Source organism: Mastigoproctus giganteus, chromosome 10, assembly GCF_048544385.1.
Source record: "Mastigoproctus giganteus isolate SK-2022 chromosome 10, ASM4854438v1, whole genome shotgun sequence".
Lineage (NCBI taxonomy): Eukaryota > Metazoa > Arthropoda > Arachnida > Uropygi > Thelyphonidae > Mastigoproctus > Mastigoproctus giganteus.
Window position 1 is genome coordinate 43,455,035 of NC_143584.1, and position 20,108 is coordinate 43,475,142.

The 20,108-nt window shown below is 39.1% G+C and overlaps 1 protein-coding gene across 1 annotated transcript in view; it reads left to right on the forward strand.

Annotated features, from left to right (window-relative positions):
* su(r) (dihydropyrimidine dehydrogenase su(r)) overlaps positions 1–20,108 on the forward strand; it is a 466,373-nt gene that overhangs the window by 332,045 nt on the left and 114,220 nt on the right. Inside the window, exon 20 of the mRNA XM_090382920.1 lies at positions 13,267–13,387. Within this exon, the coding sequence (XP_090239046.1) occupies positions 13,267–13,387 (121 nt within the window). The remainder of the gene's footprint in view (positions 1–13,266; positions 13,388–20,108) is intronic.

Genomic DNA, 20,108 nt, shown 5'->3' on the forward strand with positions numbered 1-20,108 from the left:
GAAAGTGTGGATTCTCCTCAACTATGCCAGTACATTGCAACTTAGTGTATATAGTTTGCACTCTCATTATCATGGAGTTGCCCTTTTAAAAAGTGTGTGTTCAATGAATTCCTTGATGTTTAATATGAGAGCTGAAGGAACAATGACTTAATATGTGCTACATGTTTTGGATGGTAAAACCACGAAGGAGACACTTTAGAACACATAGTGGCTCGAAATGAAATCTGAATGTGCTATTACCCACTAGAAAATAAACACAAGTTCACAGTGGCACTGTATGTATTATAATTTCAAAATTTTTCTCACATCCTTTCTTCGGAAGACCACTGGAATTAATGAATGTAATGAGCATAATATGCATCACTGCATTTAGGTCCTATTAGGTATTGTAGTATTGACAATTAATTAATTAAATTTAATGATATTAATTTTAAATATCATGCCCCAGACTAGAGCAGCAAAGCAACGGGCACAAATTGGCAGGAGTGCTGTGACTTGGGGGAGAACTGAGGGGGGGGGGCAATTCTCCAATGCATCACAGCCTAAAAAAAAATGTGCAACTTGTGAAATGTTTGAAAAACTCTCTGGAACAGAACATGATCTAGCCAAGGAGGATGTCTTTGTGTGCAAGGTGTAGAGAGTGTCTAGAAATTAGGCATCAGCTCAGCGTTCTAATGGGCATCTATGAGAGCTTGAGGTGTAGAGTAGATGCTCTCGAAGAAATTAATATGAGGGACCGTCAAGCTCTCAGCTGTCCAACTCAGTGCCCGAGCTCACTCTTGTGCATCAGGCAACACAGCGGAAATCTAGAAGGCAGAATGCGCTGGTTCCACAGGAGTTAGTTATTGTTGGTGACTCTATTGTCAGAGAGATGGGTAATATAATGTGTAAAAAGGATAGATGGAATAGGACCAGGGTATGTCTGCCAGGGGTAAAAGCTGATGTTGTAGAGCAGATAGCATCTTTTAAGGGCACAATGGGTGATATTGTTGTACACGTTGGTACCAGTGACATTAAGAGTAGGAGATCTGCAGTATAGGTCAATGTTGACAAAAAGACGTAAGTTAGGTTTAAATTTAAAAGTGTCTGCAATTCTGCCCAGACATGATAGGAGGGAGTATATGATGAGAGCCTTGTCAATAAATTTGGCCTTGGAGGGATTGTGCATGGTTCAGGGGTCGAATTTTTTTTCAGCGTGGTCTGTGCTTGTTAACAGGAGAGACAGCTTCTACAGGGATGGTTTACACATTTAAATAGAAATGGTGCAAGAGTGTTTGCTGATGTAATCAATGCAGCATTAGGTGGGTTGGAAAACTGCTAGCTTGAGGAATTCACAGACTAAAAGGTTAAAAGTAGCCTCAGGCAGAGGTGAAGGAGATTTTTGCACTACTTCTATTAGAATGAGCAGTGGCCTGGAGCTAGGGGGTGCTGAGGGTTTCAGGGACTGATGGCAGTTATCATGAAACAAATAAATACATGGGATGTGTTAGGGAAACTAAGAATAAGAATAGGTGCATCTATACTTGCATGTACACTAATGCTAGAAGTATAGTAAATAAATTTGATGAATTTGAAGTGCTGATCAAGATATCAAAGGTGAATATTTGTTGGGATATCAGAGACATGGAGTCACACAGATATTAGGAATGCAGAATTGGAATTTGAGAAGTATAGGATAGAAAGAATAGGAAGGTAGGAGAGGTTACGCAGTTAATTAAGAAAAACATAAAATCAAACAAAGTGTATCCAGTTAATATAGATGAACAGTGCAATTTTGAGTCAGTTTGGTTTGACTTAAGCACTGGAAAGCAAAAATAAGAGTTGGAGTGTGTTATAGGCCTAATGACTTGAATGAGTACAATGAACAATTGTACAGAGAAATGGAGTGGGCTAGTAAATCAGAATGTCTTATAATGGGGTATTTTAACTTCCCAGATATTGACTGGAACTTGTGGTTGGTCACTCGCACACTAGCAAGACTTTGTGGATTTATTGGACGATTGTTTTCTGCGGCAGCATGTTTGAGAGGCAACTAGAGAGGGTAATACTCTTGATCTGGTTATCAGCAGTGATCAATCATGTATTAAGAATTTGTAGATAAAGGTGGCAGTGATCACAGTGTACTGATGTGGGATTTACTTAAAGATATAATTACCATCAGGGGTAAAGGAAAGGGTTTTGGCTTCTGTAAAGGTGACTGCAATGGTTTCATACAGTTTTTGAATTCTATAAATTGGGACCAACTGATGATGTTACCGACAGCAAATTCTAAGAGGGAAGCATTCAAGGAATTAATCGTGGAAGCTACTAGACTTTTCATACCTATTACGAAATATTGTTCGATGTTTAGGCCTAAATGGTTGTCAAATGAACTAATGAGACTCGGAGCATATAAATTATCAGGTGACACAGAAGCCTATGGTAGATATAAGCTAGTCTGTAATCAAGTCACAAAGGAGATTAGAAAAGCAAAGGCAGATTATGAGAAATCTTTGGCAAAGGATGCTAAGAAATATAGCAAGAATTTCTTTACTTATAGAAACTCTAAAAGAAGGGGATGAATCAGATTGGTTCACTTAACATAGATGGGTTGACTATTGATGATCATGCTCAGGAAGCTGATAAACTGAATGAGTATTTTGCAACTACATTCACATATGAGGAGTTAAGGAAGGAAAATGCCAAAAGTTTATCAAATTGTAACAGGGTGTGTAATGATTTTGTAATAACTGAGAGCAAAGTGGAGGAGAAATTGTTCAAGTTAAACATAAGAAAAGCACCTGGGGTGGATGAGATCTATTCAGTTATATTAAAGGAAGCGGCAAAGGAACCTAGCAAACCCTTTACCATAATTATGTGAGCATCCTTGGACTCGGGAAGTCCCCATGGACTGGAGATGTGCAATTTTATCCCAAATTCACAAAGGAGGGGGGGTGATCGAAGAATGACTGACATGAATAATTACAGACCAGTTAGTTTAACTTCTGTTTTGGGTAAAATAATGGAGTCACTGGTTAAAGATGCATTGCAGGATCACAGAAGCCTGACTTCACGACTGCAGCAATAATTCAGACATATCATGGGTGTGTTAAGGGAACGTCTTATCTGACAAATTTGATTGGATACTATGATGTGGTTCAAAGGAACTGGATGCAAAAAATAATTTTGATATCATATACTTGGATTTCAGGAAAGCTTTTGACATTGCTGTGCATGGAAGACTACTGTACAAATTGGAGAAGAATGATAGTATGGGTAAGTTGCTATAATGGATAAAAGGGTGGTTGAGTGGGAGACGACAGAGGGTGGTAATCAATGGGTGCTGCTCTTCGTAGACTAACGTTATTAGTGGAATCTCACAGGGTGAGGTGTTGGGCCCACTTTTGTTTTGTATATATATCAATGATATTCATGAAGGTATATCAGGCTTAGTGTTGAAATTTGCAGATGATACATTGGTTGGCAGGGGGTTGTTAATGACAGTAATGGCAGTGTGCTACTGCAACAGGATCTAGATAATTTGGGCAGATGGGCTAAGAAGTGGCAACTGAAGTTTAACCTTGACAAATGCAAAGTACTGCATATGGGTAAAAGTAACCCCAGAGAAACGTACCAACTGTGTGGTTACTACACTTAAGGTGGTAGAAAATGAAAAAGACCTGGGAGTAATTGTACAGTCAGATATGAAGTTTTCTGAGCAATGCAGACAGACTGGAAGAGCAGGTCATGGGTGTGTCAATGATATTGACAAAATTTTGCTAGCAGGGAAAAGGCGGTGATTATCCCTTTGTAGAATGCAATGGTCAGGTCCTGCCTTGAGTACTGCATACAGATCTGGAGGCCTCATTTGAGGAAGGATGTAGTATTGATTGAGCGTGTACAGAGAAGAGTAACAAGGTTGGTGAGGGGAATGAAGGGATTCTCTTACCAAGGGAGGCTTAAGTTCTGCAAATTGCTGCGACTGGAGACTAGGCACCTGTGAGGTGATCTGATTTAGGTGTATAAGGCCTTGAATGGGTTGAGCATACTGAATTCTGATGTGATTCTTCTACTTGCTCAGATTACGAACCTAAGGGGGTATAAATTCAAATTGAGGAAAGGCAGTTGTAGAATAGATGTGCCTTTATTCAGTGGGGTTAATTGCTGGAACAAACTTCCATCTGTCATTGTGGAAGTTGATAGGTTAAATAAATTCAAGGAGGAGCTGGACAAACTTTAAGGGAATGGTTGTGCAAATTTTTTAAAATTTATTTTGTTACTTTTTTTTTTATAATTATTTTATTTTATTTATTTATTTTTTTTATTATTTTTATTTATTTATTTTTTTTTGGCTGATGCTATATAAGCTCATACGCTGGCTTTCTTTCATCACATGCCTGTATTACTATTACTGCTATGCACTGGGAAGTAGCAGCAGTGTGTAGCACACGCTTCTTGATTAGACCAGGGTTCGGGGCCTGTCACCACCAAATGCAGAGGATACTGAAAGGTCAGGGAATGACCACCGCATATCCCGGAGCAATATGGCCTTAGTTGCTAATGCTCCTAAAAACCAAATAGTGCACTGGGAATGGTAGGCGGTGGTCTATCAAGATCCTAAATATACAGGTTAGCAGGAAAGTAGTATGCTAGAATGTCAGCTTTATCCTTTGATAAAGTGGCAGTAGAACTATCCACTTTTGACAGAGAAACAGAGAAGTGCAAAAGTTGTGGCCAATAGCTTTGGCAAGTTACCAAAATGCTTGAGTACCATTTGGACAAGAAGAGCGTTTCTGCTCTTAGCCCGATTCAGAATCTAGTTTGAACTGATTAATAACCGCTTTTCAATTGTTGCAAACTTTGATGTAGCCAGGAAATGAACCTAGAGATTTGGATGCAAGCCAATTAGATAAAGGATAAGATTTTAAAGTTGGATGGAAATAAAGGATTTCATCCCTACAAGTATAATTTTACTGACATGATCTGAAGAAACATTGACATCAGAAGATTTAAAACAGTAATCTGACCAAGGAAAAGAAGAAAAGAAATCTTCAGATCGACCCATTTTGCATTCTTGTAATGCCAAACAGCATAAGAATGAGCATGAGAGGAAGGCTGTATTGGCAAAGAGAAAATCACCAAGTTGTGATCTGAGGTGTATAGAGAACTGCTTATATCCTCCATGTACTTTAGCATTAGTAGAGGCATACGATGCAAGAAAGCAAGCTAATGCAGCATCAGTCAAAAAAAAAAAAAACCCTCCCATTTCACCCCTCCATTCGTTTCAAATGCCTGTCCAATTCAGTCTTAAATTTATTTAGGCTACCAACTTCCACAACAAAAAAAGGAAGTCTGTTCCACCAATCAACCAGCCGCTGGCTAAATGCAAATTTCTGCACATTCATTCTATAACTGTCTTTCCTCAATTTGAATGTATGCCCCCTCAGGTTCTTAATCTGAGCAAGAGGTAGAATCCCATCAGCATTCAGCTTGCTCAACTCAATCTATTCAAGGTCTTAAACACCTCAATCAGATCACCTCGCAGGTGACCTGATTACTCTCAGGCGCTGCAATTTGCAGAACTTAAGCCTTTCTTGGTATGAGCACTCCTTTGTTCCCCTCACCAATCTTGTTGTCCTTCTTTGTACTCGTTCTAGCAACTCTACATCTTTCAGTCAATGGTCAAGTGTGGCCTGACAATTGGCTTGTACAACAGGATAATCACCGCCCTCTTCCTGCTAGCAAAATTCCTATATATTATTGACAGGACCACATGACCTGCTCTGGCAGCCCATCTGCAGTGCTCAGCAAACTTCATATTTGACTGCACAATTACTCCCAGATCTTTTTCACTTTCTACTTCCCTGAGTGTAGTGCCACACACTTGGTATGTTTCTCTTGGGTTATTGCTACCCATATGCAGTACTTTGCATTTGTCAATGTTAAACTCCAGTTGCCACTTCTCAGCCCATTTGCCCAACTTATCTGGATCCAGTTGGAGTAGCATAACAACCCTGCCAACCTTTGTATCATCTGCAAACTTGGACATTAATCCTGATATACCTCCATCAGTATCATTGATGAATACACAAAACAACAATGGGACCAGCACCGAACCCTGGAAACTCCACTAATAACATTTGTCCACGAAGAGCAGTGTCAATTGATTACCATTCTCTGACGTCTCCCACTCAACCATCCCTTTATTCATTGTAGCAACTTACCCTTAATGCCATACCTCTCCAATTTGTACAGCAGTCTTCCATGTGCAACAGTATCAAAAAAAGCTTTCCTGAATTCCAAGTATATGATATCAAAATTATTTTTGACATTCAGTTCCTTTGTGACCACATCGTAGTATCCAATCAAATTGTTCAGATAAGACTTCCCTTAACAAACCCATGCTGTGTCTGAACTATTCCTGCTTTTGCTTTCTTGTCTTGGTGATCCTATATACCTACTTTAACCAGTCACTCCATTATTTTCCCCATAACACAAGTAAAAAATAACTGGTCTCTAATTACTCATGTCATTTTTTGATTCCCCCCCCTCCCCCTTGTGAATTTGGGATACAAATGCACATCTCTAGTCAATGGGGACTTCCCGAGTGCAATGTTTGCTTAGTTCTTTTGCTGCCTCCTTTAACTTGAACATTTTCTCCTCCACTTTGCTCTCAGTTATTACAAAATCATTACACACCCTGTTACAATTTGATAAACTTTTTCCTTCCTTAACTCCTCATGTGTGAATGTAGTTGCAAAATACTCATTCAGTTTATCAGCTTCCTGAGCCCATCTATGTTAAGTGGAGCAATTTGATTGATCCCCTTCTTTTAGAATTTATATTAGTAAAGAAATCCTTGCTGTTTTTCTTAGCATCCTTTGCCAAAGATTTCTCATAATCTGCCTTCACCTGCCTAACCTCCTTTGTGACTTCCAACAATGGAAGTCACAAAGGAGGTTAGGCAGGTGAAGTAATAGGCTTCTGTGTCACCTGATAATTTATATGCATCCCATACATTTTCCTTTTCTGCCATGAGCATCATTAATTCATCTGATGTCCATATAGGCCTGAATAATGAACAATATTTCTTAGTTGGAATGAAAAGCCTAGTAGCCTCCAAGATTAAGTCCCTGAAGGCTTCCCATTTAGAATTCAACATTGCTAACATCAGTTGATCCCACTGTACAGAATTTAAAAACTGTCTGAGACCCCTGTATTCAGCAAAGAAAGCTTTCCTTTAAGAAAGCAAAAGCTGTTCCCTTTAGCCTCGATGGCAGTTACATCTTTTAAGTAAGTCCCATACCAATACATTGTGATCACTGTCACCCAGTAGTTTCTTTATCTGAAAATTTTTAATGTATAAATAATCACTGCTGATAATCAGATCATGAGTATTACTCCCTCTTGTTGCCTCTCGAACATGCTGCTGTAGAAAACAGTCATCCAATAAATCCAAAAAAAGTCTTGCTAGTTTGCGAGTGACCAATCCACAAGTTCCGGTCAATATCTGGCAAGTTAAAATCCCCCATTATGAGACTTTGTGATTTACTGGTCCCCTCTATTTCTCTGCACAATTACTCATTATAGACATTGGATTCATTAGGCCTATAACACACACCTACTCTCATTTTTCCTTTCCCAGTGCTTATGTCACACCAAACAGGCTCAACATTGCTTTGTCCACCAACATCAATTGGATGCACTTCTTTAGATTTTATGTGTTTCTTAACTGACAGCATAACCCCCCCCCTCCCTTCCTGTCCTGTCTGTCCTTTCTGTACACATTGTACTCCTCAAATTCCAATTCTGCGCTGCTTATATCTGTGTGACGCCACTTCTCTGATATTCCAACAGTATCTGCCTTTGATGTTTTGAATAGCACTTCAATCTCATAATATTTATTAAATGTACTCCTAGCATTGGTGTACATGCAAGTATGCATGCACCTGTTTCTACTCTTAAGTTACTCTAACACAGCCCATGTATTTATTTGTTCCACTATGACTTCCAACAGTCCTGGAAATCTCCATTGCTTTGTTTTCCATGCTGTTGCTCATTCTAATAGAAGCAGTGCAAGAATCACTTTTGTCTCTGCCTGCGGCCACTGTTAACCTTTTAGTCTGTGTATCCCCCCCCAAGCTAGCAGTTTTCCAACCCACCTAACACTGCCTCGATAGCATCAGCAAATATTCTTGCACCCTTTCTATTTACGTGTAACCCCATCCCTGTAGAAGCAATCTCTACTGTCAACAAGCACAAACCAGGTTGAAAAAATGCTACCCCCTGAGCCTTGCACAATCTCTCCTGGGCTAAATTGATCGACAAGGCTCTCGTCATATACTCCCACCTATTGTGTCTGGGCAGAATTGCAGACACTTTCACATTCAACCCTGACTATCGACATTTTTTCAACATTGACCTGTACTTGTTGAATAAATCTGCAGATTTCTTATTCTTAATGTCATTAATTCCAACATGTACAAGAGAATCACATTTTGTGCCCTTAAAAGAGATATCTACTCTACAATGTCATGAAATTTTGTCCCTGGCAGACACACCCTGGTACTCTTCCACCTATCCTTGCATAGTATATTCCCTGTCTCCCTGACAATAGAGTCACCAACAATAACTGGTTCCTTTGTGACCAGCACATTCTGCCTTGGAGTTTGCCTCTGTCTTGCCTGATGCACAGGAGTCAGCTTTGCCATTGAGCTGGGCAGCTGAGAGCTTGATGGGCCCCTCATTTATTTCTTCGAGGTCATTTACCCTACACCTCAAGCTCTCATAGACGTGCATCGTAACTCTGAGTTGGCACCTAATTTCTTGACACTCTAGGCATTTAGCACACACAAAGACATCCTCCTTGGCTAGATCATGTGCTGTTTTAGAAAGTTCAGCAAACATTTCACATATTTTTTGAGACTGTGGTGCATTAGAGAATCGCCCCTTCACTTCTTCACAGAGTCGCAGCACTCTCGCTAGTATGTGATCTTTGCTTCGCAGCTCTAATCTGTGTCACAATTTCCATTTTAAATACAGTTTATTTAACAGTGGAATTTAATAAGATTAATAAATATTTTGATTAATTGATAATACTATGCTAAGCTAACAGATTCCTAATACACTGTTTCATATTACGTTATCTAGTTTTACGTTAGTCCTTATGCTATCAGTTTGAGATATATACTTTGCGCTATTTCTTATCAATTACAATATGGCACCTAGTTCAACAATATTGGTGCCAACACTGGGAGGGGTAACTTCCAAAAATCAGAAATTAAATTCAAAATAAGTAGCTAATGAACACTACTAAACCTATTTGATATCTTTGTAAAACACAATGTAGTATGTTAATTAACAAAGAATACCGTAAAATTATCTAAAAACGTATCCCTGTACAGTAGCCAAAAATCCACTGACTGTTCTTTTCCGTGACCAAAGTGCCCTCTTTGAAGGGTTACTTGGAAGAGTTATTTGTGAGAAAAGGTTCAAGAGCATTGGCTTTATGGTTAGGATTGTCTGGTATTCTGGTAGATAAATGAACAATCTGTGCAAGGTAATTAGTAATTGGAAAAGCCATAGCATCTTGACAAGCTGGGTTTGTGTGACTAGTAAACGGAAGCCAGCTGGAGTTATAAATGTTAAAATCACCAAGGAAAATTACCTCAATGTTGAGCAAGTTGGGCTGGATAAATTTGTTTCAAAGAGAGCAAGCCAAAGTTCCAAGTGATTAGTAGAGCTAGAAGAATGATAGAGGCAAGAGATGAATTTGACAGAGTTGGGTAGAGAGATTTTAAGCTAGAGTAGATTGAAAAGAGGAGATTACAAATTACTAAGTCTCTGACAGGGACATCAGAGTGGACATATGCACAAGTACCACTTGTGAAGCGAAAATAATTGGGACAACTGAGATGAGCAGTGGTTGAGGCAACTGATGATTGAAATTCTGTCAGAAAAAGTAGGTGGAGCAGATTGCAGGTGGAAATGTATATCATTGCAATTGGAGCTAAAACAATGTATATTTGTGAAATTAATGAGGAAGTTTTTGGAATGTTTAGATCTTTTCCTAGTTAAGCTTGTTCTGTTAGTTTGACTATTCATGACATATTTAAGTAGTAAATAAAAGTACAGGAGGGGAAGATGTTGTGTTGTAGGAAGTAATGAAATTTTGGATACGGCTTACACATGTGTAGAATATACCCAGCTCCTCGATGTAACTTGGCCTCGACAATGTCACTTGCTTGTGCACTACTTGGGCTCCTTCCAGTCACTATCTGGCAAAGTAAAGGCAGCGAGATTACACATTAGCTGATCTGGAAGCTTCCTGGAGAGTTACCAAAGTTTAGTCCAGTGGATTATCTAGTGCCCAGCCGGTGAACACTGTTTTAGAGCTGTACCCTCAAAATTAGCATTAGCAAGGGCACATGATGCAAGAAAGCAAGTTTATATAGCATCAGCCAAAAAAACCCCTTATTTCACCCATCCCCTCGCTCCAAATGTTTGTCAAGTTCTGCCTTGAATCTATTTAAGCTATCAACTTCTACAACGACAGATGTTGAAGTTGAAGAAATGTAAGGAAGATTGGATATCACCATGACAGCCTCCATAACCTCAAAAGACATCAATCATACTGCATGATGGAAGAGATGGGGGGGGTTGCTGGAACATGCTCTGGAGACTAAACATTAGTTCCACTATTTCAAATCTTCAATAAGCAATGTGGTGGTATTGCATCAGTTGATAAGAGTCATCTACCACCTAGTATTGCATGGTAACAAAGAGTAATGGCATATCGCCATGTGGTGTAGGCGGCACACCTAAATTCCTGCTTACGTTTGTTCACACTTCAGTGGTTACCTCCAGTATACTAGGTGCTGTATTTCAGGACTTGCACATGGGCAGGTTATACCCAGAGTTACTAACAGTCTTGTCATTGTGTAGGTGCAAGCAAAGGATTTGGTTGTGGCAGAACAACTGGACTGTCATATCTATTCCATCAGACTGCCAAATAGCAAGCTCGGCTTGACATACCTGAGAGAATGTTTGTGATGGCCCCAAGAACCATGTGTGATCTGATTAAGTTAGCAAGTTTCACTAACTTACTTGGAGGCCCTCTAACCACTATTATCAAGTTAACTCTGCTGCTATCTTGCAGTCAGTTAGTCAGTCTGTCTGTCAACAGATTCTTTTTATCAGTGTGGATATGAATGTTTGGTCTCTTCATAATGTCATGTCTCCAAAAGACTTCATTCACACTAGTAATAGATTACAAGTAGATATTGTACTTTACAGAGAAAATGCATACAAGTTTTAGAGGGGTTAAAGGTATATACATAACAGGTATTATATGCTAAAATGGAAGTTTTACTTCCATAATAATGGCCGTTAATGATTACATTATTCACAATACAGCGTATGTTTGCTAATACAGATCTTGCCAGTTGATGACAAGTCTGTAGCTAAAAATGGTGGCCTTGGAAGTATCTCAAATTCATTAAATATGAGGGCTGTTCAGTAACGAGTGATCATAATTTTTTATGAACAACTGTACTGCTTGCTATTTCTAGCCGAACTTCAGAATTTAAGACCAAATCAAGTTGCATCACATAACAACTGCAGAGTTGATGTGTGTGCACTGTATGACTTTGGCAGTCAGTCAGATTTATGCCTATTCAATTTTGCATATGTAATAATTGACATGACACAAAAAGAACAGTATGCTGCTTTAAGAGTTTGTTTACACCTCAAGAAACATCAGCTGAAGCATATGAAATGTTGAGTTTATGTTGAATCTACACTTACGTATAGTACAGCTTGCAGGTGGTTTAGAGTGTTTAAAGATGGACATGATTCAATCATAAGAATTGGTGGTCCCAGAGCTCCAAACATTGCTGTCACCATAGAAATCATAAACACAGCTTCTGTAATTGTGAGAGATGATCATTGTATAACAATAAGGCAACTGGCAGAGATGTTGAGAATATCAGTGGGAAGCACACATGGTGTTCTCAATTAGACCATTTGCATATGACACTCATTTTTGCATGCTGGGAAGCATGAAAAAATGAGTGTCATATGCAAATGGTTCTGAACAAGGTGATAATGCCAAATGAGACATGGATTCATCGTTTCAGCCCAGAAAGTAAGCAACAAAGCTCTGTTTGGAAATCTACATCATTGCCAACACTGAAAAAAGGAAGAAAAGTTGTGGCTTCTGAAGGAAAGGTTATAGTCATCTCTTTTATTGACATTCAAGGAATGGTTTACCTCTGCACATTGTGCTACGTGATATGTCTGCTATGGGACCTTACTACTGCACTGTATTGCACACTTTGTGGGATAACGTTCATTGCAAATAACCACAAATGCACTCAGGTGGGTGGATGCTGCATCATGACAATGCAAGACCTCACATTGCTCATACTATTATTGAGTACTTAGCTAGTATTAATGTCAAATGTATTCTTCATCCACTTTTATAGTCCTGACCTTGCACCCTATGATTTTGTTTTATTTCCAAAGTTAAAGAAGGAACTGCAAAGAAAATGTTTCCAGTTGTCAGAAGTTGTAAAGGCATCAGAGGCAATTCTCAAATGCATCTCAAAAAATTGCTTCCACAATGTTTTTGAAGAATGGCAGAAACATTGGAGTAAGTGCATTTCATCAAATGAGGACTACTTTGAAAAGGACCATCAAAATATGATGATAGGATGATTAATAAAGGTATGTTGTGAAAAAAAAATTATGATCATTCTTTTGATGCTGTAGAATTTAAAAATATATTAGTTTCTGTCCTCAGTCTTTACTGGGAGCAGACTGACCCTCAAAATCAAAAATTGAATGCAGAAGTGTACAAATTTTATTTGACGATTTTTTTCTTCTGGAATCCAAACATCATTATCAGCCATGTAAGGTCTCTGCTGAATAGGATAGTGGTACTGCATTATAGCAAAAAAATATCTACCACAAATGGTGCTCTCTAGTACCAAAGATGCATAATCTTTCCTGTGCAGGAAAGGGCAGCATGTTTCCCAGGGAAAGAAAGGGTCCTGCATTATTTCACAAACAAGTAGCCTCATATGGCATAACATTATAGCTTATGTATACTCAGATTTGCTTTCATGTGCCAAAAGTCATCCCCTATGTATTGAGTGCTTTAATGTTTATTACTGTTAATTTTCAACGTGTATACTGTAATGAAGCATACAACTTCTTGGGTATTTAAAATTTAACTTGCACCTTGAACTAAATTCTTTTACTTTAATTACAGTAATATCTTTACAGAATCCTGAAATTGTGAAGAAAATTTGTTTGTGGGTTAGATCTGCTGTAAAGATACCCTTTTTTGCCAAGCTTACTCCAAATGTTACTGATATTGTAACAATTGCCGCTGCTGCTTATGAAGGTATATATATAAATATATATCCATATATTTATTAACTGACCTTAAATTCTTTGTAATTTATCTGAAAATCAATACAGTATTCTAAAAAAAAAAATAGCTCTTATCAAAACTTAACAGTATTATGCATTACATCAAAAACTGTGTGGATGAAAACCATTACCCTACTCTCCAAGCTAAGGGTAAACTAAATGTTACACTCGCTGAAGTAAAAGTTTTGCTGTCCTTGCCATTCATCATAAAAGAACTCCTCAATACACTTACTTCTCCACTCTCAGATTGCACATCACTATCTATAGATACTACTGCTGCTACTACATGGATTAATAAAGGCATAGAATAATTTTCTATTATTGATGTTTGGAAATAAGTATGAGTGCAGATATTACTATTGAAAAAAAAAAAAAAAAAAATATATATATATATATAGCCACTCTCTGAACCTTTAATGCAAATTATTCATCGTACTTCTGAAATTGAAATGGATCATAAATATCAACAGTTCTTGCTCTAAAACACCAAAAAGAAATACAAATAAATATATCAAGAATATAGATAAATATATATACACTACATAATATATTTGTTGCTTTCTTTTTTACATTTCTTGTTTCTCAAAATTTAGCATTAGCATTAGCATTAGTAGAGGCATTTGATGCAAGAAAGCAAGCTTATGCAGCATCAGCCAAAAAAAAAAAAAAAAAAAACCCACTTCCACTTCACCCCTCTGTTCGTTCAAAATACCTGTCCAGCTGAGCCTTAAACTTATTTAGGCTATCAACTTCCACGACAAGGGATGGAAGTCTGTTCCACCCACCAACCACCCGCTGGCTAAAGGCAAATTTCCGCACATCTATCCTACATCTGTCTTTCCTCAATTTGAATTTATGCCCTCTCAGGTGATTTTTCTGAGCTAGAGGAAGAATCCCATCAGCATTGAGCATGCTCAAACCATTCAAGGCTTTGTACACCTCTATCAGATCACCCCGCTGGTACCTAGTTTCCAGACACTGTAATTTGCAAAACTTAAGCCTTTCTTCGTAAGAGAACCCCTTTGTCCCATTCACCAATCTAGTTGCCCTTCTCTGTACTCGTTCCAGCAGCTCTACATCCTTCCTGAAATGAGGCCTCCAGGCCTGTATACAGTACTCTAGGTGTGGCCTGACCATTGCCTTATACAAGGGAATAATCACCTCCTTATCCCTGCTAGAAAAATTCCTATATATCATTGACAATACACCATGAGCTACTCTTGCAGCTCGTCTGCACTGCTCAGAGAACTTCATATCTGCCTGCACCACCACCCCCAGGTCCCTTTCATTCTCTACCACTGTCAGTGTAGTACCACAGAGTTGATACGTTGCTCTGGGGTTGCTGTTTCCCATATGTAGTACTTTACATTTGTCAATGTTAAACTTCATTTGCCACCTCGAAGCCCATCTGCTCAACCTTTCCAAATCCTGTTGCAGCAGCATAGTGTCAGTAGTGTCCTTGACAACCCTGCCAACCTTCGTATCGTCTGCAAACTTGGACATTAAGCCTGATATACCATCATCAATATCATTTATAAATACAGAAAACAATAAAGGCCCCAATACTGAACCCTGAGGGACTCCACTAATAACATTAGTCCACGATGAGCAGTGTCCATTGATTACCACTCTCTGTCTTCTCCCCCTCAACCACCCCTTTATCCATAGCAGCAACTTGCCTCCAATGCCACACTGCTCCAATTTGTGCAGCAGTCTTCCATGTGCAACAGTATCAAAAGCCTTTCTAAGATCCAAGTATATAATATCAAAGTTATTCCCTGCATCCAGTTCTTTTGTGACTGCATCATAGTATCCAATCAAATTGGTCAGGCAAGACTTCCCCTTAACAAAACCATGCTGTGTCCTAGCTATAACTGAAGTCTTGTCTAGATGATCCTGCAGTGCTTCTTTCACCAGTGCCTCCATTAATTTTCCGGGAACAGAAGTTAAACTCACAGGTCTATAATTACTTGTGTCAGCCTTTGATCCCCCTTTGTGAATTGGGGTCACATTTGCACATCTCCAGTCAATGGGTACCTCCCCTGAGTCCAAGGAAGCTCTCATAATTATGGCTAAGGGTTTGCTTACCTCCTTTGCTGCCTCCTTTAATATAACTGGATAGATCCCATCCACCCCAGGTGCCTTTCTTGTGTTTATCTTCAACATTTTCTCCTCCACTTTGCTCTCAGTTATTACAAGATTCTCTAGCTTACTGCTAGAGTTGAATACACCTCTGGCATTCCCCTCGCTGAATAACTCCTCATGTGTGAATGTCGATGCAAAATATTCATTTAGTTTGTTAGCTACCCGAGCAGGGTCATCAACAGTTGACCCATCGATCTCAAGTGGACCAATCTGATTCATCCCCTTCCTTCTAGAGTTTACATAAGTAAAGAACTCTTTGCTGTTTTTCTTCGCATCCCTTGCCAAGGATCTCTCGTAATCTGCCTTCGCCTGCCTAACCTCCTTTGTAACTTGGTTACAGATCAACTTGTATCTATCATAGGCTTCCATGTCACCCATTAATTTATATGTATCCCATGCATTTTTCTTCTCTGCCACATGTCTCATTAGTTCATCTGACAACCATTTAGGCCTAAACCTTGAACAATATTTCTTAGTTGGTATGTAAAGCCTAGTAGCTTCCACAATAAGTTCTTTGAATGCTTCCCATTTTGAATTTGCTGTTGGCAATATCATCAGTTGATCCCACTGTATAGAATTTAAATACTGTCTCAGTCCATTGTAGTCGCCTTTACGAAAGCAATACCCCTTCCCTTTACCCCTAATGGTAGTTACCTCTTTGAGTAACTCCCACTTCAGCACACTGTGATCACTGCCACCAAGTGGTTCATTTATCTGCAGATTCTTAATGCATGAAGAATCACTACTGATAATCAAATCAAGAGTATTACTCCCTCTAGTTGCCTCCCGAACATGCTATTTAATGGCAGTTTTCTTGCTGTTGTAAAACCATAAACAGATGAAGAGAGCAGTGAGTGGGAAAACACCAGTTTTTGCCCCAGATATTGTCAATTTTATTTGTACAGCTATAAAATGTTTGAAGAATATCTAAGATGAGATTATAAAGATAAGATACCTTATCTTTATTATCTTATCATAGATATATTCTTCAAATGTTGCTACAGATTTGCATATCTTAATAATTTATATCTTGATACAATAAGACAAAGCAATAACAGCGCTAAAAATATTTTTAATATAACCCTTTAGTAAGTGAAGTCTTGGTTTTAGAAATATTTGAACAGTTGCTTCAATAAAATGTCTCAGGATAAGTTCTCGCTTTCATCAGTGATTTAGAAAGTAAAAATTTAAAAGAATTAGTCAATTAGTTTTGAAAAGAGCAAATTCCAGAAAAGTGCATTGTTAAATAAATGGTTTGGCTTTTATTGGTAAATAAAATTAAAAATAAAATTTCACAAAATTATCAGAAAAATATCATAACTGCTCCTTTGGACCACCATGATGAATACATTTGTATTAATCATGATATTGAAATTAATATTGATAATCATGTCAAGAGTAATGAGGGTGTGTGTCAGTGTTCGTTGCAATGTTTGCACATGTTGAATAGGCTTCTGCTGCATTATATAATTTGTTATTTTTGTTACTAAATATTAATGTTATCCTTGCCGGTAACGACGCTGAAGCCACGGACATCCTCTACGACATTGCCCGCATTGCCCGGCCATACGGTTTGAAGATCAATGCTGGTAAGACAAAGGCCCTGACAACAGATGGGTCGCAAGCCACCATCTATCTCGAAGGCGTCCAGATCGAGCAAGTGCAGGACTTTAAATACCTTGGGTCGCTGGTCCAGGAGAAGAAAGTTGCATCCACCATGGAAATCCACAGCAGAATTGGACAGGCGGCCACTGCGTTCGCCTCGCTCAAATGGTGTCTGTGGAAGAGGACCAACATTTCCACAAAGACTAAAATCCGACTCTTTCGGACTTTGATCCTGCCCATTCTTCTTTACGGATCGGAAACATGGATTTGTCTCAAGTTAGATTTGAACAAACTTGAGGTATTCCAAATGCGATGCCTGCGGCAGATCTTGGGCATCTCTCTTCGCGACCGCATCACTAATGATACCATCCACGCCAGATGCCAACAGCAACCAACCATTGCCGACCAAATCCAGAAGCGAAGGCTCAGATGGTTTGGCCACATATGTAGAATGGGCACGAACAGAATACCATCCACACTCCTTTGGAGACAACGACCCACCCAATGGAGCATCCAACGGACCGTGCCTAGGAAAACGTGGGCCAAGCAAGTGGAAGATGACTTGAAGAGCCGACGTCTCGACCTTAACCAGGCCAGGACTGAAGCCATGGATCGTAAGGTATGGAAGAACATCACAGAGCAAGTCCGAAACCCTGCGGCACCTACAGCAGCATACTGGTTGCGTGGCCAACCGCCTCCCCCAGCTGCCAGCTAAGGACCGAAGAAGAAGAAGAATATTTTCAGTTTCAGCATGAGAAAAAAAATTGTGCTATGAGATTTCAGAATACAGAGTTTATTTCAATTATTTAAAATAATTTCCATGCATTGCATAAGGCAGGACTGGATATGGTTGGGGAGTAGTCACAAGAGTTCAATAATTAGTTGTTTACTAAAAAAAAAAAAAAAAAGAAAGAAAAAAAGAAATAAATATGCTATGTGCGGTATGATGAAAAAATTCATGGTCTGACTTTGTACCTTGAAATTGTGGCATTGCAGTGAGTTTGTGACATCATCTTGTTCAATGGCTTATCTAGATATAGTGATGCATGAATTATCCATTTATTGCAGTCAGTCTCAATTAGTATCTATTGCAGTGGTTCCCAATATTTTGTCATTCAAGTCATACTTTAAGTTAGCATTAGTAGAGGAATTTGATGCAAGAAAGCAAGCTTATGCAGCATCAGCCAAAAAAAAAAGAAAAAAAAAGTAAAATAAATAAATAAAAAATAACCACTTCCACTTCACCCCTCTGTTCGTTCGAAATACCTGTCCAGCTGAGCCTTCAACTTATTTAGGCTATCAACTTCCACGACAAGGGATGGAATTCTGTTCCATCTACCAACCACCCGCTGGCTAAAGGCAAATTTCCGCACATCTATCCTACATCTGTCTTTCCTCAATTTGAATTTATGCCCTCTCAGGTGATTATTCTGAGCTAGAGGAAGAATCCCATCAGCATTGAGCATGCTCAAACCATTCAAGGCTTTGTACACCTCTATCAGATCACCTCGCTGGTGCCTAGTCTCGACACTGTAATTCACAAAACTTAAGCCTTTCTTCATAGCACCCCCTTTGTTCCATTCACTAATCTTGTTGCCCTTCTCTGTACTCATTCCAGCAGCTCTACATCCGTCTTGAAATGAGGCCTCGAGGCCTGTATACAGTACTCTAGGTGTGGCCTGACCATTGCCTTATGCAAGGGAATAATCACCTCCTTATCCCTGCTAGAAAAATTCCTATATATCATTGACAATACACCATGAGCTACTCTTGCAGACCATCTGCACTGCTCAGAGAACTTCATATCTGCCTGCACAACCATCCCCAGTTCCCTTTCATTCTCTACCACTGTCAGTGTAGTACCACAGAGTTGATACATTGCTCTGGGGTTGCTGTTTCCCATATGTAGTACTTTACATTTGTCAATGTTAAACTTCATTTGCCACCTCTCAGCCCATCTGCTCAACCTTTCCAGATACTGTTGCAGCAGCATAGTGTCAGTAGTGTCCTTGACAACCCTGCCAACCTTCATATCATCTGCAAACCTGGACATTAAGCTTGATATACCATCATCAATATCATTTATAAATACAGAGAACAATAAAGGACCCAATACTGAACCCTTAGGGACTCCACTAATAACATTAGTCCAATGAGCAGTGTCCATTGATTACCACTCTGTCTTCTCCCCCTCAACCACCCCTTTATCCATAGCAGCAATTTGCCTCCAATGCCACACTGCTCCAATTTGTGCAGCAGTCTTCCATGTGCAACAGTATCAAAAGCCTTTCTAAGATCCAAGTATATAATATCAAAGTTACCCTGCATCCAGTTCTTTTGTGACTGCATCATAGTATCCAATCAAATTGGTCAGGCAAGACTTCCCTTAACAAAACCATGCTGTATCCAAGCTATAACTGAAGTCTTGTGTAGATGATCCTGCAGTGCTTCTTTAACCAGTGCCTCCATTAATTTTACTGGAACAGAAGTTAAACTCACAGGTCTATAATTACTTGTGTCAGCCTTTGATCCTCCTTTTTGAATTGGGGTCACATCTGCATATCTCCAGTACCTGGGTACTTCCCCTGAGTCCAAGGAAGCTCTCATAATTATGGCTAAGGGTTTGCTTACTTCCTTTGCTGCCTCCTTTAATATAACTGGATAGATCCCATCCACCCCAGGTGCCTTTCTTGTGTTTATTTTCAACAATTTCTCCTCCACTTTACTCTCAGTTATTACAAGATTCTCTAGCATACTGCTAGAGTTGAATACACCTCTGGTATTCCCCTCGCTGAATAACTCCTCATGTGTGAATGTCGATGCAAAATATTCATTTCGTTTGTTAGCTACCTGAGCAGGGTCATCAACAGTTGACCCATCGATATCAAGTGGACCAATCTGATTCATCCCCTTCCTTCTAGAGTTTACATAAGTAAAGAACT